This window comes from Chlamydotis macqueenii, chromosome 1 (assembly GCF_036417535.1).
Source record: "Chlamydotis macqueenii isolate bChlMac1 chromosome 1, bChlMac1.mat, whole genome shotgun sequence".
NCBI classification, from domain to species: domain Eukaryota; kingdom Metazoa; phylum Chordata; class Aves; order Otidiformes; family Otididae; genus Chlamydotis; species Chlamydotis macqueenii.
This window is the reverse complement of record NC_141556.1, coordinates 25466453-25492263: the sequence shown is the minus strand read 5'-3', so window position 1 is coordinate 25492263 and position 25811 is coordinate 25466453. Positions and strand designations below refer to the sequence as shown.

Here is a 25811-nt window from a genome sequence, read left to right as displayed (position 1 = left end):
TTACTCGATATTATTTAGCAGCTCTCTCCAGTGCTTCTATTTTTTTTTTTTTTTGCAGTCTGTCTTACTCATGTATCTTTCAAAGTTCACTCTAATTTTGAAAGGATTTTTTGTTTAGAATGGCTGAGAGCCAAGACTGTAGCTGAAGTCATATATGGAAAAAAAATCACTACAAACATTCCTAACTTTTTTGTGCTGGCCCACTGTCACTTTCAGGACCAATTCTGCTCCCGTTTGAAACCCAAATGTGACAGCTCTGCACACTAATCTTCCACAGAGATCCTCCACACCTGGGCTGCAGCACTCTGTTGAGTTCGTTGCCGTCAGAGAGAAACATCAGGAGAACAGTTTTCTTCAGTGGAAATTTTTCACTTTTTACAGACCAACCAAAACATTTTGAGTTTTGGTAACTGGAAAATAGCTAGCTAGAAAGGAAAAGGATACCTTTCCTTTTTCAGTCAAACAGACTGTGGTTTATGGGTTTCCTGTGAAAAATCTGTACAGATGCTTTCTGCAGTAAAATGTAAATTATTCAAACCCCTAATTTTTCACTCAAAAATAGCTCTGTCAGTAAGTTCTCAAGCAGCTTTGGTTGAACAAAAAGAAGCTGTGCTTTCACCATTCCTTAACAATTAAGCCCACATGGAGGGAAGAGCCCATGGCCTGATGATATCTGTGCCTGCTCTGAGCTCTCTGAGTCTTCCTTTTGTGGCAGCCCTAAATGAGGCAGGTTTTCTGTAAGGTTTAACACATCTCTTGGTCTGCTGCTAGGATGGAGATAGAGAGGTGGTACTGTTTTACTAGCAGACGACAGGATAGTGAAGTTTTGCAGAGAGCTGGGATTGCCACCTTGGGCATGCAGCTGCTGCCGGGGTAGATCTGTTTGAGCGTGTTCAGTATCTCCTGTATCTGTGCTATGTCCACTGTGAAGCAAGCAGTTCCAATGAAGTTGAGTAACAGCTGATGAGAACGACATCAGATTGTATTGACCAGCACATCTATAAATGGTACACTTGTTTTGTTTGCCAGCCAGGCAGAAGAAGGTGTGATTGGTGTGTTCTTACTTCCTTCCTCCTCCTTTGTATAAAATGTGAGAATTTGCTCATAGAGACATTGCCTCTGGGACATTTTCTGCTTTTGCTGCAGCCTTGGAGCAGGTTTGAAACCATGTTACACAGCTTCACAGAAAATAATAAAAGGATCAGAAGGAGAAGTGAGAAAGCCCCACACCTCTGGGCTTTCTTGTGGGATATTTTCTTTGCTGAGCTAAACAAGCCACAGGCCAGCCTTCCCTCAGCCCAGCACAGAGCTGTGCTGCTCTGTCAGAGGTGAGTGGGATGAGTTGCCTGACTTCAGAGCACACGTAGATCCTCTCAGAGTGGCAAACACCAGAGAGGAACTTGCCAAATATTTAACGGTCTTCTGCCTTCTTCCCTGTCCTTCCAGTACGAGAAGCTCTTATATCTGGGGCCACAGCAAAGATTAACAGGATCTGTGGGTCCCTATGGCTCTGTGATGCTCTGCCAACATTTTCAAAACGTTTTTTAACACGAGAGTTTTATCTCAGAAATTTGTTGCACTAAAATGCATTTCTGCCCTCCAAAAGTAATGTTTCCGAGTTACTGTCTGCTGCCTGAATCTTTCCTGAATTCCATACTTTTCCCAGATGACATCTTCTAAGATAAAGAAACTACTTATATCTTTCTTTCTGGATCCATCGGTTTTTCTGCCTTTTGCTCAGTATGCCTGCCTCATTAGTCAATGGTGATCCTCCCTTAAAAGGCATTTCCTTAATTTCTCAATTCTTCACCTTTACTAATAGTTCTGCAAATCTCAGAAAACTACAGGCTCTGAAAAACATGTGCAGTTGTATGCCTCAAAGCTGACCAGCGAGTTTTAAATCATTCTGCAATAACATGCAAAATTCTGTTGTTACAGTTTGCTTTTGGAATGGAAAAAATTCTGCATAACCTTAATAATAGCCAATAAGTTTGTCCATGGAAAAAAGCACATCTATTCAGACTGCTGTCAAACTTGAGTGCAGCGTAACATTATATGCTCTCTGCTGCCTTAGAATATTAGTTTTAATAATTTGGTGGAAGTTTGTGCAATTGCAATGGGTGACTTTAAAAAAAATCGTAAACCATTTTCATAGATTGATTTTACACAATCATTTCCTATTTTTGGAATACTACAGTTAAGTATTTAAACTTTACTATGGTTTCTGTTTGTAGTTTGAGTGACAGCCACTGAAGATGAAATTTTAGCCATGCCATTGCAAAGATTGTTACAGTACATATATTGATTTGGTTGGGGTTTTTTTTTTGTGATTTATTGTTCTATAAGATAAGTATTGTACCCATCTTACTTTGGTTGATATTTACCTCTTGGGTCAATAAATCTTGATATTTATTTCCACTGAAATCAATACCAGCTTCATGTCCTATTAATTAATCTGAGATTGTTAAGTAGAGATCAGATACTCTATATATATCATTAAATTTACATATATTGCAAAGAATATTCAATCTGAAGTCATTTCCTCTTTGCTAACTTTATCAATATGCATTGAATTCTGTTCTCTTTTCTGCCATTTAAAATGCATGCTGTGCTTAAGTACTTGGCTGTGGAAATTAAGCGCTGGTTCCAGCAACTAACTATGAGGACGATCTGGCTTCTTGCAGATGTGGGAGCGGTGCTTGGGTGGAGCTGCTCCAAGAACAGGAAGGGATGAGTGAGACAACAGACCCATGGGAGCAAATCCAAGCAAATCTTGGCCTTTCTCTTTGTGTGCTGGGGTCAAGAGATCTATCTGGCATTTAAGGTGGCACCTCATGGCATTACTTAAGTATAACAGCAAGGAGCGAATAACCCCTTATTGTTACTGCAACTTGGATATATTCAGATGTAACTCATTTTGCTGTAAAATGCTGATTTGCAAATCGTCGTATTGTTACGGCAGATATGGCCTCTGCTGCCTCCCTCCTTGGCTCTCTGTAGAGCGCTGTGTTGCTTCCTTGTACCCAGCGGCCGCTCCCTTTAAAAGCTCCTGTTTGGGGAATGTCAGGAAGTGTGAGCCTGCAGGAGCAAGCATGAGTGTTCAGCAGACGTGGAGCGATGCTAGCTGCAGGTCAGCTTAATTGATGACATCTGGCCAGTAGCAAGGTAGGAACTTGCAGAAGTGCTACTTTGTAAGCGCAGCCAGTAATGGTTTCCTCAGGGCTGCTAATTAGTCTGGAGAATAAACTATAGCAGTGGGTTTCAGAGGCCCCCAGGGCCATGTCTGGTGAATGTCAGGCATTCGCTTTTCATTTTCCAAGACATCAGCAAAAGTAGTGAGAATTAGAGGAGGTGGTAGAAACAGGATGACACAGTGATTCTCTTTCTTCAATAAGTGTGAAGACTGGCATGACTGGGGAACAGACGTACTTGTTAATGTAAAATATTTTAAAAGTCTGCCGCCACGGAAAAAAGAACAATCTGTTCTTCATGCCTATGGTATATAGGAAATGAAGTACTACAAGAACAACAAAGTTAGGTTAGATATTAGGAAAGCTGGTTTGAGGGTAAGGCTAGTGAAGTAATCAGATGGATCCCCTGGAGCTGTGGAGCAGTCAGTCTTAGAGGTCTTGAAATATTAAGTAAAGAGATTTTATTGGGTGTACCGTGTCCCCTTGTGGGACAACAAGATGGACTCACAGATTTCTTGAAGTCTATGACTAGCCTTGAGAAAATGAGGCAGATAAGAAACTGAAGAGGGAAAACAGTGATTTCTAAAGCAGATGGAAAGATTCCAGGTACAAATCAGTGTGGTGACTCAGGTCTTTAACCAAGGAACAAGCAATATGTAGTTTACAGCATCTTTTTAGAATGAAAAATATTCTCAAAAAACCCCTAATTTATGAGAAAATATTCCTGACAGGAGTGTGGAAAAGGAAACTGAGCACAAAAATAGTGGTGCTTGAGGTATAGCCAGCTGAAGTGTGAGAAGGTGGAAGGCAAATAACGTACTTTGAAATAGGGATGGTTTTCATGGGACGGCATGTAAAAATCAATGCTAAGAGAACCAAATCTCCTCCCTTAGTGAGTGGTTTTCTATGGAGTTTGAAATACATTAACAGGAGTACGTAGCATTAGTTGTCAGCTTTTATTTAATTTTTTATTTTTAGTTGTTCAGAGTACAGTTAGGAGGAGACCCTACTTGCTTTGTGTTACAGCCTCAGACAAGTTTCCATGAAGTCCAACTAACTTTAGCAAATAATTATAAAGAGTAGAGGCCTCAAGGAAAATTGCTGGTGTATTCTGTAAACATCTGGTTGCCATTTTCTATTACAAAGACCAACCCACTGAAGAAAGCAGTTTAGTTTTTTTGGAACAGAAATGGGACACTGGGGTTTTTGTTCTTTTTCATAGTGGAGACTAAAGGAAATGTCAGGAATAGAGAGGTCACTAGATGCTCAGCTTTTATAAATACAAAAGTCTCTGAGAAAATTAAAGTAAATTGAAATCAGGTTCTGCAAGTGTAAACGACCCTGTGGAGGTAAGGTTAAATAAGCAGGACTGGAGAACCTAGCATGCCAGCAAAAGCACAAGATCATTCTATTATAAGTCAGTCATTTTAAATATTGTGCAAAATAATAATGGTGAGGCTAGCCACAGAAGTATTTTGTGGGTTACCATACAAATATATGTATATCTTCAAATCCAGCAGATACAACTTCTCTTCCAAAAATAATTTTGGTTACTGTTGGTACAAAAATATAGCTGACAGTATACAAAACTGGTTGCTTTCCTAATGCAAAATGTATGTCATGTGAGTCCTGTGCAAAGTTTTGACAAGTAAAATGTGCGCTTCAGAAGCATTCTTTTTGTATGTTGTTAAGTAAGGAATTTCCTAAACAAGCTAAATAGGTAGAAATGTGATTCTCAGAGCATAATGAATTACAAACATATTTAATGTTTGTTAAATTTTTCTGGCTTATTTAACATGAAAGTTCATATAGTTTTAGGAAGAAAATATATACCAGAAACATACACTGTCTTGGTCACTTTTAAATTTTGTTTTTATCAATTAAGCCTGGCTATTTGCTAACTAGTTGAAAGTGGATGCCTAATCTCATGCCACAGACATAATTGGTTTCAGTACAAGACAGATCAGTTTCTGACAAACTCAAATAAATTCTGTTCTCTAATGTGATGTTGTGGTTTCTTGTTAGAAAATCTAAATGCATCGTATATTTTTCTGAACAATATGTATTCTCCTTCCTAATTATTAGCAGAACATATTCATGTTTTCTAGCAGAAGAGCACGCAAACTTATTTCTTTGTATCACTAAAATAAACCCTCTATAGAATTGTACTAGAAACCTTGTTTCAAATGCACTCTTTTCCTTGAGAAAGAGAAATTATTTATTTGTTCATAACAAAAGTATAAGGACATTGAACTTTGTCAAGTTAAAACCAAAACATAGCATTTAGTCATGAAGTCACCAAACATACTTTTCTTTGAATGTTGCTTCTAGTCATATAAACAGAGCATACAGTCCAGTGGAGAATGCTATTTATTGGGCTGCCTTAGAACTTACAATAATTAAAATATTACATACTGATTACACAGTGAGCTAAAATTAAACTTTGCTGGAATAAATTACGTCATGTTAATAGAATCTGAAAAACACCAGTGTCCAGGCAGATACACACATTGGCCAAAGGAAAGCAACAATGTGCAGTTCACTGAAATTAAATAAATACAAGGGATTAAGGTGTAAGTATACAAGCTTTATCATATGCTAGTAGCATGCAAATCCTGTAAAAGAGTTTGAGGCAATGTTTTGTAAATGTAGCCTATGCGATAAGAAGGTAACAGCAGATAATTGTTTATTCAAGTACTTTTAAAATGCTTCCCTTTAAGAAATGAATCCTGGCTCTTACAGAGTTCAAGCAGAGACTCTGGTTTATGGATATATTTGTCTGTTCCTAAATGTCAGATGATTGTCTGCTAATACAGGTGCTGGGAGGATGACGGTAAATCTAGCCAGAAGCCTGTAGCAGTCCCGCTAGAGCACTTTAAGGGATTGTTGCATTAGTGTTGCCCAGTGTTTTGGCTGCTGGAAGCTGTGCACCATTTTTGATGCACTTGCTGGCTCTGAGCCCTGGTCAGCTGTGAGAAGTGTGCTGTCTTTCATCATTGTGCTCCCATTTTAGTTACAGGCATTATATGCTACTGAAACTAAACTATTTTTTTTTTTTTTAAACCATGACTTTTATTGGTTCAGATAGCAAAAAGCTTATACACTATGTGGGCCTTCATTGTAATTTGCAGCCAGCCCACTCCATTCCTAGGTTCAGATTCCAACTTTCTCCAGTTCCATCCACTTTCAGCTGACAGCCCTTTTGAATGCTGCATCCTCAAAATGCCCCAGACATCAAAAGGGCGGTAGCCACCCACGGGTTAGAACATGTTTCTGAAAATTTCATGCACCATATTGTTGTTAAACTGGCTTATTTTACATCAAAGGAAATCTTTCCTTCATGAAGGGAATGATTATTATACCCTTCTGATGCTCGTTATAGTCCCTCAAAGTTGATTTTTCAATATAATATTGAATATTCTTTCATTTGGCCTCTGAGGTTGTCCATTTGGAAGTAATTCTAGTTTGCACAGATGTTGAAGAGAAAGGAAACTTCTCTGACGTACTCAGAAATCAAAACTAGCTATCCCTCAGTTTCAAGTTTTTTATGAGAGCTTTCAGATTTTTTTTTTAAATCTCATATAGAACATTAATGCTAAAATTGACACCTCCTCTTTGATTAGAAAGAAAAAAAATAATTAACTACCATCATTTTTGGCAGACATGTTTCCTTACAAAATAATGTCAATTTTTGACAACAGAAGGACAAAATATGGAAGGGATTTGGATTAAAAAGTAAAAAAGGAATCGGATTTGAACAACCTTAACTGGTAGCAAGATCAAAAAAATGTAGTCTAAACATATTCCCTCAGGGGTGCCTCACATAAATAAAATAAGTTCAGAGTCTGATAGAGGGAAGGACAGAAGAGCTGAGTGGTATGCATTTTGGAAAGTTTCAAACAAATGATTCAAGGCATAAAGTGTTTCTATAACAAGCTCATTATTGTAATGACTTTGTTTCTGACATTTGTGGTAATGCTTTCCAAAATAAATATTTAGCTATAAAAGAAAAAAGGAGTTTAATTTTTAATTTATAGCAACTACTAAAAATGTGTATGTAACTAGAATATACTGGGTTTTATTCTGCATTGTATAAATGCAAGATAAATCTGTCAGGACTACAGTTATTTTAGATCTGACAGTTAGAACACAGCTTTATTGATCCGATTTTCCTAAAAGGACTTTTGTTGTAAAATGGTCAAACAAGACCAAACAATTTTTTCTTTATTTGGAAGAAAACCACTGTTTGCTACAATTCATTTATTTTTGTACAAGAGATAAAATAGAAAACCTATCAACATATCAAAGTACTTTGTAAAACAGGCTGATAAACAACATAAGAACAAGACCTAGCTATTTTGGACCAGATGTTTGGGGTTTTTTTTCCATCTGGCTTCAGTGACTCCATCTCAAAAAGAAGAAAATCCTTCACTCCAGTGTTCACAGCCACAGTGAGGCTAAGTATCACTGGGATCTTTCCTTAGTCTTCAGCACAAAATAATTGAGGTAATTTTCTGTAAAAGTAGGCTGAAGACAAGGATTTTAAATACGTAGGGTTTGGCACATGTTAACACCATTTTCACTTGGAATGAAGTGCCACGGCTTTAGAAAAGAGATTAGAGGGCCTTTGGAGAGAGTTCTAAGAATAGAAAGAAAAAAGTATTCAGGACAGTACTAGTACAGAGGGTAACTGTAGACCAGTTATATCGCCCTCTTTATGACAGGATGATGTGTGAGGTAGGAGAAAGCACTGGTTTTATTTTTCTTCTCTACCCAGCTCCGTGACACACTGATTTACATCTCAGAAGTTACAGTACACATTTGTTGTGGATGTAACAATGTGGAGTTTTCTGCTGATCTCCAAAAGTGAGAAGTCTGACCCTATGTTTCTTTAAAATGTTTCAAAAGGTAATTTTAACTTCTACTTTAGAGCCCATGTTTCATGGATGCTCTACATGGCAGTCATGATGATGTCTATATCACCGACTTTCACTACCTCATGGCCTGCCAGGTGAGTACAGTTGAAAGGCAGTGTAGGGTGCTGCAGAGAAAACAGTATCAGTGGGGTACAGCTGGAATTCTCCCTCACATTAGCTGTGGCTGAATTATTGCATCCCTGTCTTCTGTGGTTTTGTCTAACTCATAAATAAAATTGGTCAGTTCCCTAGTACTGCGGACACATGACACAATATGGCTCATGTCCACGTATCTAAACTCTTTTCCTCTGACTGAGGGTGGCCTGCTCTCTGATGGGCTTTAGGAACTGCCACTGGCTTGAGCTGTCTCCTAAACAAGGCCTGGGGCATTGCATGGCCACCCAGGGAGAAGAAAACAAACACAGCAGAGGATTGCAAGCCTGTGTCCTGACACTGTTTAGTGTAGCCATTGCATCTCTTCCCAAGCTTCTCTTTCTCAATATTCTAATTATTTCCTGCCTCTTGGGTATTAAGGAATCTGACACATCAATTATGTTGGCATAGGATGCCCAAGTGCTCTAAATGCAGTGATCGAGGGATGCCATTTGGACTTTAAAATAGTGTCTTTGTTTCTTGCGTAAGTGATAAATCACTATACATTTTAATATTGTAATTGTTATCCTAATTCATTGTAATTAGAACGAGACAGGACATGAAGACAAATAAACCCATCTACTACTTAGCTGCTTATCCTGAGGCTTCTCTATATCCATAGAAGGAAAGAGGCTCTTTTCTCAGCTCTAGCACAGTTTCTGCCCTTTAAAGTCGGTGATGAATTCTCATTAGTGCCATCGTTCAGAGGGTGTCTCAGCTCAGGTTCCTCATGTCCTCTTGCAAAGAGTGGGAGTGATAGGATGGAAAGCATACTCACGCTGTCAGTTTGATTTCCTTGGGCAGAACACCTCCTTCCCAGGCACTGCTTTCTCATTGAATCACTCGCTGAATCTTCTTTCCAGCCTCTGGCTCTTTCCATTTGTTGCATGCGCCTCTCTAAACAGCCAGACTCTTCCGGTAAGAGTAGTAGGATCAGCAGGCTTCATTACAGTCTAGTGGGGAAGATGCGTCCGTATCTTTTGGTTTTGTTGTAGCTCCTGTGAACACACTCATCCAAGTTAAAGACTGGAAAATCCGGCAGCCTGACAGAGGTGAGGCTGATGCAGATCCATGCCCCCATGTCCAACCAGCAGTGAGGCTGAGGGTGTGCTCCCAGCCGGCACACGCACACACCCCCCTATACACCCCATACATGCACACACGGCCAGCCACACAGATCACACTCAGCGTTCACACAAACACGAACAGCACCCACAGCCACTCACCAGAGCTCACACAGGCACTTGCTCACCTGCTCGAGCTGCTGCCATCATAGACACACAGACCTCCAAGCCCTGGTCATGTCTCAGGGGCTGCACTTGGAGCCCCAGACACATGCACATGCGAGAGAGCCCTGCTGCCAAGAAAAGAGTTGGTAATGGAGTTTAATGAGAAGATAGCATGGACTGCTCTGACCAGGGTCAGGACACGGCCAGCCAAAAGCAGCAACCAGCCAACTGCCTAGAGATGGCAAGCCCTTTTTATCCCTTTGTTCCTCTTTTCCCCATGCTTCTTCCTCTTCAAACCATCTTGATACCTCCTTTTCCACTAAACAGTCCATAATAAGCCATTGGGAAATGCTCTTCCTCTGCACCCTGTAATGGATCCCAAACTCTTAGGCAATGTGTTTTACCCCCTTCCCCAGGTCCACAAGGTGCTTTGGGGCTCCTGTTCACTCATTGTGATGGGGACTGGGCCTGATCCTCCCCGGGATCCTGTTTATCTGAAGTTTAAATAAAATAACTTTATAATAAATAGTTTGGAATCCTGATGAACCTTGTGAATATCAGACCAGAGCAGGCATATATGCACACAAGCAGCACACAGTTAAGTACTCAAAAGCTGTGACATGCACTCTTTTCAACTCTGATTTGACTCACTTGCTCATGATCCATCCTTCCACTTCATGACTGCGTGCTGCTTTGCCGCATGACTTTGCCTTAGGGTGCACAAAACAGGGATACAAAGTTCTTTCCTGGATATAGTCCCAAGAGTTATTTGTTAAAATAGTTTGGATCATGTAGCAGCTAGAGTTGTCCAAAGCGAATTTTGTCAGGCGGGGTCTTCTTCCTTGGCACAGAGCAAGGCGGAGCTATTCTTCCCTTTCCTCTGAGACTTGGAGAGCTGAGCACCCTCTTCCTCATCACAGGAAGCAGAGTGGTTTTCCTCCCTCAGTGAGACCCATGCGTGAAAATCTGGTAATGTTTTGATTTATTTTCTTTGATCCAGGCATGACCTAGTGCCACCTTTCATGCTAAGCCCCAAACCCTGCTACTAGAGCAGGGACATCATTGCAAATTTTCCAGTGCCTGTGACAGATGAAGCATATGGACAATGACTTCCTTGACTATACAGTTGCCCTCCCTGTGAGCTTCTTCGTCGCAATCCGATCCTCGCATATCTCAACTATATGACCCACCCCTTCCCGACATGCACATCCTCTCTTTCCAGTTTTCACCTGGTTCTTCATCACACTCTACTGTCAGTAGCCTGTCTCTAATATCTCTCAATCTGGCTTTTCTGCCAGAGTTTCCTTCTCCACCTTCACAGCAGGTAAGGAAGCACCGGCACAGATGGATTAGCTGAGCTTTGGCAGATCTGCGACAGCTGTGTGCTTTAACTACATGCCAAGTGCTTCCATCCCAGAGGAGGTTAGGTCTCAGTCCCATGATGCTTTCTTGTGCAAGTGAGAAACATCTCTAGCAGCTTCAACTGTAGTAGCCTACCTGGTGTACTAAATACATACAGAGTAAGGATTCCAGCATTTGGGAGCAACTAGGGATGTAAACCTTTTTAGCTTGCATAGAAGTGGAACATACCATATTGGATTACCAGATGGCTTTGGTTTCACTGAGGCTTGCTATGCAGAAAGAACCCATGTGTGGGGAGCATACCAGAGTAATCTGAATATTCATCCAAAGTGCAGTGTGTAAGCACAGAAGTGGAATAACAAGCTTGAGTGTTTGAATTGCCCTGATGTGTTTGCCATTGGGTCAGGACTACATATTTTCCTTTTGTTTGCTATTGAACTCTACTGTAGCTCAGAAAGTATTTTGATGGCATACTTTCATAGCTTGAGTTGACATATTATGCCATGATAAAAACTATAGGTTGTTAGAGTGACAGTCTGTCATACAACTCAATGGAGAATTATTCTTAGCCTGACACGGCCTCTTCCCAATGAACTAAGAACCATCTCATGCCTCTGTCTTTTACATACTACAATACTCTTCTCCCCAAGTCGGAGTAATATAATTTTTGAATGTACTTTAGTTACTTTTATTTTCAGTATTCTGCTCATTGTTTGATTGCATAGAAAAAATTCGTGGACATAGTTTAATAATACAGCAAATTTTTTTTTGTGCATTACCTTTTGTTATCTTACAGACAACCAATTATCTGCAAAATAAAAAACACCACTTCAAATAATTTGCTGTAGGTCTACAAATTCTTTTTTGGTTCCCTCTTATAGTAGGGTAATTTGTTGATTGAAGAAAGGATTATTAATCTATTGCATGACTGAAAGTGATATAAATGGAGAAAGGATTGTCCTGTCTCTTCCTCGTTCTTGTATTTATGCCTGCAATAGACTTCTTTTGCTTCTTTTAGAGAAGGTCATCTGCCTTGTACTAGCAGTGAGGAAGATGGTAACTGGTTGACTTGGTAGGTAGGTCCAAGGCAGTTTTAGAGTGTAAGATCAAGCAGAAAAAGGAAAACATATTGCCAAATTTGAGAATAGTTCTTCTGGAAGAAATTGATAGCTTTTGGCTTCTTACTGGCATTTACTTTTGTACTTTTAATATTCTGCTTTGAATTGACAAAAAAAAAAAAGCAGTCTTGCAGCCTGGCCCTTCCTGATCTAAAGAAACAGTAATAAAACAGCTCTGTTTTCAGATGAGTGGAAGCACTATGCCTACTGATTTGTAGTTAGACCTAACATCTCTCCACAGTATTTGCAAAGAGATATAGAATAGTCAAGCATTATCCTGTTTTTATGGGTGAGACACTGTGATAGGACTTCAGATGGCTATTTCACTACCCAAATGCTGAACTCAGATGTGACTGTGCATTAACTCTTGAGTACAAGGCAATGTTTTATGCTAAGCTGTTCAGGGACAGATGAGATGTCCTGGCAATTAGACTGGTTCCACTTGGTTCACACCAGCCTCCCTTCCACAGAAAATACTTCCCTTGGCGCTTCAGATCCTCTTAGTTATGGGACAGCTGAGCCAAATAAAACCCTGATCACCCTCAAGGGAGGTGAATAGTGACTGTCCTCAGGATTCCTACAGCCTTTCCCTGGCAGCCATACAGCAACTGTACAAAGTATTTTGTGAATGAACTGACAGCATCAAACAATCTCAGCCTCACACATAGGGTATGGTTGGTTTTTTTTTACATTTATAATATTACACTGCAATTAATATGCCAGAAGATTTCAGCCTAATTTGTCTAGTTAAGCAGATGGTTGCTCAACTGGATTGTGTGTTACAGCAGAGTAGCATGGAGCACTCTGTGTGAAACAGCAAGAGGTTTGCACATGGGCAGGTGAACAGCTGCTTTCCAGAATAGTTCAAAAAATACCAGAAACCTCACCATCTTTTCCTATACTATCTTCACTTACCAGAGTGATCATTTCTTCATCGTTGTCATGAGTTTAAACTCGTGATAGCTCATGACTATCAAAAGCCACTCCAAAAGAAAAATTATAATATTTCCAATTACTACTTCTTTAAGGGGAAAATTGCTGCACACCTAGATATGAGACATTCCTTTAGGAAAAGCCTTACAAATGAAAGAGTGATATCAAAAACTTGTAAAAGGCTGTATCATTAACAAAGAGAAAGCGTTCAGACCAACAAGTGGCATTCTGATATTTGCACAAGTGAGACAGCCAAGATGCCATAACCAGAAATAGGCTTCAAAGGATATTTTTCCCTGGAGTATTATCAGTGAAGGCTCAGATCTTCAGAGGTGTAGAATTTCCATGTCCCCAAACCCCATCACACAGCCTGTCTGATGCTGCTGCCCTCTGAGATGCTGGAAGGCACAAAATCCAGCCTGGAGTCCAGAGCCAGGCAGTGAGGCAGTGGTTCTGTCTTTCTGACTCGGTAGGTCTTCCACTCTAAACTGTTGACTAGCAGACTGTTGGCTCCTGTAAACTGACTGTATCACAGGGCTGAAGTCTGCTTTGTAAGACATATTCCTCTGTCTTGTTTAAATTCAATTTTGTGAACAAGTAGCTACTTCCATAAATATGTGCCTACTCACCAAATTTGTTTCAATCTGTGCTCACTTCATTATCCTGGAGAAGCAGAGGAGTCCAACTTTTTTTGCCCCCTCTAGACTATGAGAACTCATAATTCTTGAAGCTAAAACTATATTATTCATCATAATATTCTTTTTAAAGATGAGGATTAAAACATGCCAAAAATATATTAGAGTCAGTACCTACACAATACCTTTTCCTGAAAACCTTCTCTTCATGTGAATGCAGCTCAGAGGTGCCTGGAAATACGCTTCACATAGAGCTGAGGGGAATTCCTTTTAAAAAAAAACATGTACAAATCCCAAGATCTCCTTTGGCAAGGGTTCTGTAGCTTCCTAAAGTAATGTATTCCACTATTCCATCCTTGTGGTTAGAAACTTTCTTTATATAATCTTTGCTACAAATTAAAATGTTTATTTTGTATCCTGCCTGCAGTGATTAAAGAGGACAAATGATTCTGGATGGGTAAAAATTTATTCTATGATGTAGTGGTATGACCTGAGCTGGCAACGAAGCACCACACAGCTGCTCACTAACTACTCTCCACTGGGATGGGGAGAGAATCGAAAGGGTAAAAGTGAGAAAACTCATGGGTTGAGCTAAAGACAGTCTCATAGGCAAAGCTAAGGCTGCGCACGCAAGCAAAGCAAAACAAGGAATGCATCACTGCTTCCCACCAGGAGGCAAGTGTTCAGCCATCTCCAGGAAAGCAGAATTCCATTATGCCTAATGGTTTCTTGGGAAGACAAACACCGTAACTGTGAACATCCCTTCATCCTCTTTCTTCCCCCAGTTTTATTACTGAACATGATGTCATACGGTATGGGATATCCCTTTGGTCAGCTGGGGTCAGCTGTCCTGGCTGTGTCCCTTTCTAACTTCTTGCCTACCCTCAGCCTCCTTGCTGGTGTGGCAGCGTGAGAAACAGAAAAAAAACTTGGTGATGCGTGAGCACCATTCAGCAACAGCTAAAACATCGCTGTGTTATCAACACTGTTTTCGTCACAAATCCAAAACAGCACTATACAAGGTACTATGAAGAAAATTAACTCTATCCCAACCAAACCCAAAACATATGGGGAAGTCATTTCCTATCACCTTAACCTTAAGAGAAAATGCATTAAAAAAAAAAAAAATTTCTTTTGATCTTCTTTATAGTTCAAACGTGTGGTGGGCTGACCCCAGCCAGTGACTAGCAACCCACCAGCTGCTCAGTCATCAGCCCCACAGCAGGATGAGGGAGACATTTGGAGGAAAAAAAGTGAGAAAAACTCCTAGGTTGAGATAAAGACAGTTTAAAAAGTAAAGGGGGGAAAAAAAAGGAAAAGAAAAAAACAACTAAGTGATACAAAGGCAATCACTCAAGGCAGCATCCCCCATCAGCAGACTGATGCCCAGCCAGCCTCCAAGAAATGGTAGCTTTGGAAAGACTACACCCCAGTTTTACTTCTGAGCATGGCATCATGTAGCATGGAATATCTTTTTGGCCAACTGGGGTCAGTTGCCCTACCTGCATCCCCTCTCGGCCTCTTGCCCACCCCAGCTGACTCGCTGGGGATCAGAGTGAGGTGCTGACACTGTGAAAGCACTGCTCAGCAATAGCAAAAACATTGGTGCATTATCAACACTGGTTTGGTTGATAATGACAGCACTGTGCGGGCTGCTGGGAAGAGGATTAATTCCATCCCAGTCAGACCCCATACAAGGTCTTCTAAAACCCAACTCCTTCTTTTAACTCTCTACTGAAATCATATTTCCCAAAACAGTGTTACTGATGAGGTATGACCAATGCCAACTGCAGCAGAAGGATTATCCCTTGCATATAACATTCATAAACAGGTTTGGTTGCAATTCTTAATGTCTGAGGGGTTTTGATTATAAGAAAATAGTCCCTGTTATTTAGAATTCTTTGTGACATGGAATAAATTCAAACTGCAATTTTAAAAGAGGGGAAATGAGCTCTTTCAGTCTCAATAAATCTTTGTCAACAGGATTTATTTTTTTTTTTTGCAACAGTATTATATTGTTAATTCATGCGCAGTTTATCAATCTGGTCCTTTTCTGCAGTAGTGCTTTCTGGCCAATTGTATCTGTCCATCTGATGTTTCCTTCCAAATCACTGCACTTTGAACTTGTTTTGAATTTTCTCAGATTGAATTTAGACCATATGTCAAAATTATTTTGAATTCTCATCATCCAAAGTGCTTATACTTCCCCTCTACTTAGTGTCATTTGCTATTTATAAATGCACCTGCTATTCCATAATTCAATTTTTTAATGAGAAATTTGAACAGAACTGAATGTACAGTAGGGTATGCTTTGACATTCTACTCCAAAAAAAAAAAAAAAAAAAAAAATCCACTTTCATAGTGTAGATTTCATTTTTTTTAAATAGCTATGCAGTCACCTGATAGGTATGTTATGTGGAAACAGTGTCTAAAGACTTACTAAAGTCAAACTGTTTCATCACTACTGTTTCCTTGATTCACTAAATCAGTTATTCTGTCAGAAGAAATTAGGCTAGTTTTATATGATGTGCTCTTGAGAAACAAATGTTGTCTGGTTCTTGTCATCTTCATATTCTCTAGTGCTTGTAAATTGATTACTTTGGGGTGATAGTGTGAGCAATTGCAAAATTGCAAATTGGCTAGAAGTTAAAATAAAAATAAAGCTGACCAGCCTTTTCATTTCCCAAAATGAATGAAGTGCAAAAAGATGAGCATAAAAGATGGAAATTGTATTTGGTTTTCAAAGTTCTTTCATTTTGAAATTCAGAATGAGGACCTTAAGACTGAAAAATGCAATGTCAAGCGATGGTACAGAGATGAAACTTACTCATTTGGTTATATGAAAGAATACTTTTCTGTGTATACACATGAGAGAATAAAAACTCCATGGAGCTACATGCGTCTAACAGTTTTCCTGCAAAATCCAGCCTCCAATATCATAGCTCATTGAGAGAACATAATTTCATAGGTAGGAATAAGATTATTTTATAAATAACCTCCAGAAAGTCTTGAATTTAAGCTATAAATGTATATGCTGTAAGCTTAAAACCCCACTAAATCCTACAGGTCTCATTTTGCTTCTGTTCACTTTGATCTATAATATCAGAATACAAAAACTTTCTGTGGAATATATTTATAGAAAAAGTTAAATGTTTTTATTGGTCTCTGCATTGCAATTTCCACTGCTGTTAAAAACATGTTTGTTTTTCTCTCTAGATTGTTATCTTTTAGATTATTTTTCTACGTTAACCATTTTAATTATTCCTAGTAACATGTCAAAGTCAATGAAAACAGTCGTATCTTGTTGAAAATTACTCTTTGTACATTATACTGATTTTCAATTGAAACTCATTGCCCTCTAAATTGTGTAGCATGTACTTGAACTCATTCAGAATGAGAGTAATTAAATATGGTCAGAGTGGACTGGAATCAAAGTGTGCTGTACTACTGGTTCTTGGGTTAGCGACTCAGGTTGATATTCTCAGGTAAACATGAAATACACATCTCAGGTACGCAAACACTTTTTAAGATGGGACTGCAAGAGGGGGCTACAAAGAGTGGAGGAGAGGAGGGGGAAACAGCTGGCAAAAAAAGATGGATGAATAAAAGCACCATGCTGTGAGCATAAACCGTATCAACATTCGGATGACTTTGCCTGCCACAATAAGATGTGATTCTGGAGATGAACATTGCTTGTGTAGGCAAGGCCTTCATTAACAGGCTGAACTAAAAAAATATTGTTTTGAAAAGATGCTCTGAGAAGGGATGAACATACAATTGCATATTCTTATCTTAAGAAGTGACCACTCTTCTGCTTGTCCACTGCAAACGCAAAGTAATACAAAGCAATAAAGACCATCTCCATGAGGTGGGAGTTCAGAGTGTTTAACTGGTCTACTGCTCCTGCATGCTGAGCACCACTAGTTTTCTGAAGAAGGCCAACAAGATTTCAGTAACTGTAGGCAAAGCCCATTATGTTGAAAAAGCTTGATGCAAATTGCTAGTATTTAAATTGTTCAAGTGTGAAGTATCCATTTCCATGTTCCACTTCACGTGTCCTGTCAAAGCCTGCTTCTGATGTGAAGTCTACAGGAAATCAGCGAAACAGTATGTACACTGATGATGGAATAATGTGGACACTATTAATGTTCCTTCATTAAATATCTCTAAAACATTTTGAAACATGAGTTTTTCTGTGATGACTTGTGTTATTACTGCCACTTTTGTTCTTCCTTTCTTTTGTGTTGTAGAGTGTTTTAGTTCACACCTTGTATCTTGCTTTACTTTAAGTATAATTTGTGTGAAAGGGATCGTCTTCTGTGTTAAAATACAGTGCCTGACAGCTTGGGATCCTTTGCCTGGGCCATTTGGTGTTACTGGAATATTAACACTAACACTTTTTCACTGAGATGTAGTTTTGTAATTATTGCATTTGTAGAAGGGAGGCAGACTCATGGTCTCCTGATCATAGATGTTCATTTTCCACAAGAAGTTAAACTGTGGAGAAGTGACACAGGCAATTTCTAGGCTGTATCTATTCACATAGGAGTCTGCTCCAGAACTAAAAATCTATTGTAACACATACATCTTTCATTTTTGTTTTCCAAGAACATTTTTTCAAGCGTAGTTGATTAGGAGTGTGTTGACACATTTAAATAGAAGTCAGACTGCTCTGTCAGCCTGACTCTGAGCGACAGCACTAGGTGTACGCTGTTTTTCTAATAGGAAGTCTCCTGTTTTCTATAAATAGACACGTTTCAGTTCTGACTGTTCTGTACTGAAATAACTGGCTAGATGTCTAATTACACTAAATAGAAAACACAAATAATGGCAGGCATTCAACCCCTCCTGAAAAATGGTTCCTAGAAGTTAACTGTTCTACTTCCTGGGCACCGGCTCAGAAACATGCTAGGTCTGAGGGCCCTTTTTCCATTCCTTTTCTTCTCTTTGCTACGTTCATTTTGATCACTTTGCTCTGTCCTAAAGGCAAATGATACACAGTGCAGCATATTCTTTGGAGTCAGGGATCAAATTCATGCCTGGCCAGGATATGTAACAATAAACAAGGGAAGGAAATGAACTGCTTCTGAGAAATGGAGTTCCCTCCAGCTCCCTTTCAGTTTGCACACAGCTAGGCATTGTGCTTTATATGTAATTATAATGATTTATTCAAAGGTGTTTACTAGTCAAAGACATAACATCTTGCTTATCTGATAATTACATAGTTGGTGAGGTCATCAAGTAGGTTGTTAACACTGTCAATCTTTTGCACTAAAATGAAGTATTTGCTTGTACGTTTCTGTAAGGTTTCATTTATTTGCTATCTATGCCATTTTTACCTATCTGCAGTTTTTTGTTTGTTTCTTTCACAAAGGAGCATGTAGTGAATCTGTCTTGTCTAAATTTCACATCCCTTAATTATCTTTATACCATAACACTGGTCCTCATAATGCAAAATTGAAGGATTCTTTACAGTAATGGATGCAGTGTAATTGAAAATTCATCTCTTCAGCTTTGTCACATTATTTATAAACATAAAAAAAAAAAGGTGATCGTTACTTTCATACTCCTGGACCCATTCTGCACAATTGGTTCATTACTGTACTTAACACAAATTGAGTGTTAAATGTCCTTAAGCAGAATCTTTGCCCTGCTTTGCATTTGCAATTGAGATTGGAATAAGGAAAAATTACTTTTGGAGAGGGAAATAAATATCTCTGTGGGCTGCCAATGGGACCAAATTTAGGGGGTAATCTAATAAAATTAGGAAGGTATCACAGATGTAAAATGTATGCAAATGTATGCGGTCTTCCTAACCTTGGGAAAAAGAAGCAACCAGCCAGTCCCTGAAATAGCTGTCCTGCAGAGAGCTTTGACCTAATGCTATACCCTGCCTTGGGTGCTGTGGAGCTGCTCTGGCTGCTCTTTCTGTTTGGAAGTTCTTTATTTCTAATTGTCGTCCTGTCACTGAAATAGATTACCCTTCACTGAACATATTCATGGTATCCTGAACAGATCTAGTGATTCTGTTAATCTTTTGAGAGATGCCATCTCTCACGAGTCCAGATTATGAAGGCTGTATACAGAAGAAAACAAACAACCACTTCAGGGAGCTGACCAAGCTCGTTTGTAGCTACACTGTCATTTCTATACCACATCACACGCTGTGATACGGGCAAGCTCCAAGATGTATTTGTATCTTCTAATCCATAATCATGTTCTAATCGGTGCAGTTTAGTTTAATCTCTTCTTCAGCAGCCATCAAAGACTCCGGTGTTGCTTGTTTCCTGAGAGTAGAATCCTATTGTCTCACAGGTCAGCTTTGTCCCAGAAAGGAAGCATCAGAGCTAACTCAGAAGCTAGCTACTTGCTCAGTAGTAAAATTTAAGCAAGTAAAAACTTGTTCCTGTAAACTTTACTTCCCAATAATAAAAGAACTCAGAAGATCACACTGCTTATAGTGGATGTACATTTTAAGTGTGCATGTTGAGGAGTTCAGAAAAAAAAAGAACAAATCAAAGCAGCACCATGTTATTGAGATTTTTCAGTTCTGAATGCTAAACAGGTCAGACACCAGGGGACTGGACATCAGTAGTCAGGTATAACAGGAGGTGCCAACTCTGAAATACCTAAATATAGCTCAAAAGCTTGAACTGTGGTAGTGAACATGTCTTTTTCCCTTCTGCCACCTGTAGCTGTTCATGTACGTAGCGCTTGAACAGTTTGCTATTTCTCAGGATTTGGCTCTAAGTATTTTTTGTTCAAATAGGAATTGCATGATATTTTCTTTCTCAAAATGTTTCTTTTCTTTCCTGATAGGTGGTATAGGCCCTTGGGATCTTTTAATCTGCTTATCTTCAAGAAACAAAGGTGGTACTGGCTGCATTCAAACAGAAGACTTACATCATCTAGAGTTTTTCCAGAAGGTATATGATTATTGTGTTATCCTTTGTGGGAATGAGAGGACAGGGCTAGCCCAAATTTTTGCACTCACTTATAAAAAGAAAAGTATCTGATAGTTATTTTAAACAGTAGCAGCATGGTTTAACAGCAATAAAAGGGTTTTTCCAAGTTTCCTGTCTACTGAGAAATACTTGTCAGATACAAACTTTTAATTCTTCTTTATATCACACCCAGTGATCAAAAGCAATTTCTCATTTGGACATAGTATGTTATTTTAGATGTAAGTATTTCAGTGTAAATACTGAAAATTGTTACAACTGAGTGTCAAGTTTTCCTTTTCTCTTCTTAAGCTTGAACTTCTGCATTCTTGGCCACTCTCAACCACCATGTCAGACAGCAAAAGCATCTGCAGAAGTCAAGGGAAATTTAAGCAATTTACCTCACTGGAAAAGAGAATTTAGAAACAGGGAGAAACAACTAGCAAATGCATTCAGTATTTCAGAACAATAGCATAGGCAGAAGAGAAACTGGATTAATTTAGGCTTCACATCTTATATCATTATTGAGTTTAATCTAATGTAATTGTTCCTTTGTAAACAAAATTTAGGCACCTCTCCAAACAGCAACAGTGCTCCTACAATTGATAACGTGTGAGCTGGACCAGTTTCCTCCTTCAGGGCCTTCATGGCAGTTCCTTGCTCTGGCACTGCAATCTGCTTACTCACAGTCCAAAGCATCAGTAGTGCCAATATTCCTTGGTATTTTCAGGATTGCTTTTTTTTTTTTTTCAGTTGAACATGTTGTGAGCACAGTTTAGGTTATTTAGATATGCAAATGTATAAATAAGCACCTGCCCTATTGGTGAAAATATGTAAGTGACTTAAACTCAGGGCTTTGTTTGAAAAAAGGTGACCAAACTATGGATAAAGTTTGGCTTATATTTCAAGTACATGGCACAGATAATAATGACATGATGCAAAAGTATACACTGTGACCTGAGGGACTGGGAGAAATAAAGCCGTTTTTAAAAGGTATTTAGTTCAGGTTTGAAGTTCATGAGAATGTGAAAAACCTCAGTGTGTCCACAGAAGTCAGAGCTAGGAGCATGTACACTGGAGTTCCCTGGGACAGGATGCCTTATCTAAGTGTATCCAGTGAAATTTTTATACCAGTTCCAGTTTACTAGGAATATATATGGTTTGGATTCAGGTCTTAGATCATAAAACACCCCAGGCTTCTGCAAACTCCTTTTTGCTTATTGTCATCATATCTGAGGCTGTAATGCTGTGCAATATAATAGTCATTACAGCACTCTACAATGTCCAGAAGTTTCACACATGAATAACTGAGACATAAGGTGATCAAAGGAGTTGTCCAAGTTCCGTCAGGAAGTCTGCAGCACAGCAGGGACTTAAACCAGATGGCCCATATCTCCGGATAACTTTAAATATTGGACTAACATTACTCGCTGCTGGCATGTCTATACCACAGTGCAACACCGTTCTTTGTTGCAGAGCCTGGATGTGGTTTAGCTATGTTAGCTTACCACTGTTCCCAAGCACAGCAACTCAAGAGGCATAGGCTCTTTCCACGCAGGGAGAGACAGTGATTGTAACTGGCGAAGAATAGAGAAGCTGCAGAAACTGAAAAGGGGGCAGGGGCAGGGAAGTGGTGCAACTCAGCAGCCAGGAGGAGAGCTGTAAAACTAAAATTTTGTTTTATGATGGCCATGGAGGAAGACTCTATACTTTATTTTCCCATATTGCAGGAATGGTGAAGTTGTAATTCCCTTTTGACACTGACAGAAGCTTTGTACATGAGCTGTCTCTGATAAATTAAACACAAACCTCATTGAAGGCTCCAGGAAAAAGAGGCCTTTTCTGAATGAAATCATTAAAGCTTCTCTTTTTACATACAGGTAAACCTGCTTCCAGAAATCCAGCATTTCCTTTGCAGAAAAGAGGGATTATGCCAGATAACAAAAGCCTTTTCAGGTAACCTAATGTCTTCAAATCTGCATGTGTGATGATGGTCTTTTAATAGTTGTCACAGGAAGTCTCTTAAATGAGATTCTCAGGCTTACAATTCCTTTTTCATTTTAGTCATGAATGCATAGGAGGAAAAAAATGAAACAAGAATAATAATCAATTTCAGATACCACTTAAATACAAATTACAGTTGTGCAGTATCTTTTCAGGTAAAGATATTGCATTGTTTAGCTATTGCATACTGCAGAAATAATTTGGCTGTGAGTGTCTTATTTTTGGACTGGTTTTTGTTAATATAGTGTATTGGTGTTTATACTTCAAAGCCCTGGGTTCGGTGTAATATGTTTGTTCAGCTTTACAAAAATGTTGTGGCATGGAGAAGGAGCAGGAGTCGGAGTTTGGTTCCCATCCAGACATAGTTTACTGATAAAAAGCCTTTGTGTATTAAGATCATCAACCAGAAAAGTTTAAAGGTCATGGGCCAGCTGCCAGAGAATTCTAATTTACTATGGGTGAAATTCAGCTTTGAATAGAAACTAGAAAAAACTCTTGTGCACCACATTAGGTCTATTTAAACTACGGAAGGACACATTCTGATCTCAGTTACACCACTAAATATCCAGTGTCAAAGCTGTGTAACAAGTGGTGTTCCCCGGGGCTCAGTGCTGGGGCCAGTTCTGTTCAGTATCTTTGTCAATGATCTGGAAAAGGGGATTGAGGAAATGGCCTCATGTTGTGGCAGGGGAGGTTTAGGTTGGATATTACGAAACACCTCTTTACTGGAAGAGTGAATAGGCACTGGAACAGGGTGCCCAAGGAAGTGGTGCAGTCACCATCCCTGGAGGTGTTCAAAGAACAGGTAGATGTAGCACTTCAGGACATGGTTTAGTAGGCATGGTGGTGTTACGTTGACAGTTGGACTTGATGATCTTGGAGGTGTCTTCCAACCTTAAGATTCTATGATTCTGTAATTCTATTTTGGATTTATGATCTATCTTCACTATATAAACTTTGCTTATAAGAAATGTTGTCTTTTTTTTTTTTTTTTTTTTGTAATCCAGTAACAACCAACCCCACATTCATTCCATTACTATTTGACCTTGTTTGCAGACACATATACAAAACTGATCGGTCTTTTCCCACTGTATTCAGCATTAGTGTGGCCTCACCTGGAGTACTGTGTACAGTTCTGGGCCCCGTGGTTTAAGAAGGATGCAAAGGAACTCAAATGCATCCAGAGGAGGGCAACACAGCTGGTGAAGGGGCTGGAAGGAATGTCCTGTGAGGAGCAGCTGAGGACATCAGGCTTGGCTAGTCTGGAGAAAAGCAGGCTGAGGGGTGACCTCATTGCTCTCTACAGCTTCCTGAGGCGTGGAAGGGGAGAGGGAGGTCCTGAGCTCTTCTCCCTGATATCCAGTGAAAGAACATGGGGAAATAGTTCAAAGCTGTGCCAGGGGAGGTTTAGACTCAGGATTTGTGTAGTGGGGACATTAGGAAGCATTTGTTTACTGACAGGGTGGTCAAACACTGGAACAGGCTTCCTGGAGAGGTGATCAATGCCTCAAGCTGGTCAGCATTTAGGAGACATTTGGACAATGCCCTTAACAACATAAGCTTTTCATTAGCCCTGAAGTGATCAAGCAGTTGGACCAGATGATCCTTGTAGGTTGCCTCCAACTGAAATATTCTATTTATTAATTTCCTCTAATCTACTCCCCTCCCTTCCTCTCCTCTCTCCCTCTTTTCGTCTTTTATATATATGCTATATTTAGCACATAAGGAAAGGATTCATTATCTCTCATTTAACCATTTAGAAGTCAGGTATCTTTTTTGTTGTAGTTTAGCCCTGCTTGGGACCAAGCTACGCAGTTTTTCACTCACTCTTCCCACCCTCTGAGGGAATGGGGAAGAGATAATATAGCAAAAAGCTCAAGGTTTGAGATAAGGACAGGGAGAGATCATTCAATTTAGTTACGGGCAAAACAGACTCAACTTGGTGAAAACAAATTCAATTTATTAATAATAAAAACAAAGCAGGATAAAAAAATTCCCCCAACCTGTCCCTTCTTCCTGGACTTAACTTAATTCCAAATTATCTTCACCTCTTTCCCCCCACCAGAGGCACAGAGGAGTGATCAATATTTAAAACTGATGCAAAGTGTTTCTCTTAAATAACTGTATGTTGAGGGCCAGTTTACATTGGGCATTTCCATTTTCTTGGTGCACTACACTGCCAAAACTGATCATAAAGAACATGTAGTATAAAGAATATCTATCCAGGTTCCACGAGAGTCTTTTATTGTGAAGTCATATTACACCAGGTAAGTGATATATTCTGCTTTGGCTGAGTTTAGTATGTCTTCAGTGATGCCCAGTGCCTTAGTTCCCTTGGACTGGACAATGAATTAGAAAGTATTCTGATATAATACCCGTTTCAGACAAAACTGAGCAGATTTCTAAAAATTTCAAGGGCTTCAGAAACTAGTCGTTCCTACTCATGTTGTAACAGACTGCCTTTCAAAAACATTGGTTTGCCCTGATACTTGGAGAAGGGCCAATTGCAGTAGTTTTATTATTTTGCTACCGCAAAACCACAAACACAAGAGGCACTCACCACACACACAGCTTTCCCCATAAAATATGCACATTTTCTCTGATAGTCCATAAACTGTGTTGTAAGCCACTTTGTGTATGTGGTCTGTTAAGCTGTCCGATGTTTCCCCCTCTTTGGGGAATGGCCATTTGTAAACATCTTATTCCATAATTATATCATTAGTGCTTTCCTGGAAAACCGAAAAGCTGTTCTGACTAATGCTGAAATCCCATTGAAATAAAGGTAGTATGTGTGCCCAGCAGAAGAGATCTGAGAGTCCTATCCACCCAGTAATGGACCATTATTTTAGTAGTCTGCTGAAGCACTGCCAGACGGAAAAAGGTCCACCCTTCACCTTTCAGTTACCAGTGGAAAAGATTTTGAACAAAAAATAGCTGTAATGTTTTAAAGTAAAAAGGAATCAGTCTCCTAAATCTGTGTCTCCACATCAGCACGTTGCTTAGGGGCTGAGATAGCTGTTTCAACACAAGGTTCTCATGCTACTTGAGACATCCTGGGGAATCCAGGATGCCAATAGGATGGACAGATTTGGCATTTGGAACCTGTGTCTTTCTGGTCCAGGAGCTGGAGGCTCAGAGGGATATCCTATGATGTCCTAGATGGCAATAGATGTCTATGTGTGGGCACCTGAATTTAACACTTGGTATATAAGCTCTCAAAATTAACAGAAGTACAATTTGGAGTGAGCAAGCCCAAAAGAGTATTTAGGTCCAGCGTAACTTAGGGTTACCTGAATTGCTCTACACTGACTGTATAGACTACACTGATG

The 25811-nt window shown here is 39.5% G+C and overlaps 1 protein-coding gene across 2 annotated transcripts in view; it reads left to right on the top strand.

Annotated features, from left to right (window-relative positions):
• The window catches only part of CPED1 (cadherin like and PC-esterase domain containing 1), a 158801-nt gene that overhangs the window by 14501 nt on the left and 118489 nt on the right, over nt 1-25811 (top strand). For both annotated transcript variants that reach the window (XM_086747358.1, XM_086747365.1), the window contains exons 4-5: nt 20357-20463; nt 22359-22434. In XM_086747358.1, coding sequence (XP_086603484.1) covers nt 20357-20463; nt 22359-22434 — 183 coding nt within the window. The remainder of the gene's footprint in view (nt 1-20356; nt 20464-22358; nt 22435-25811) is intronic.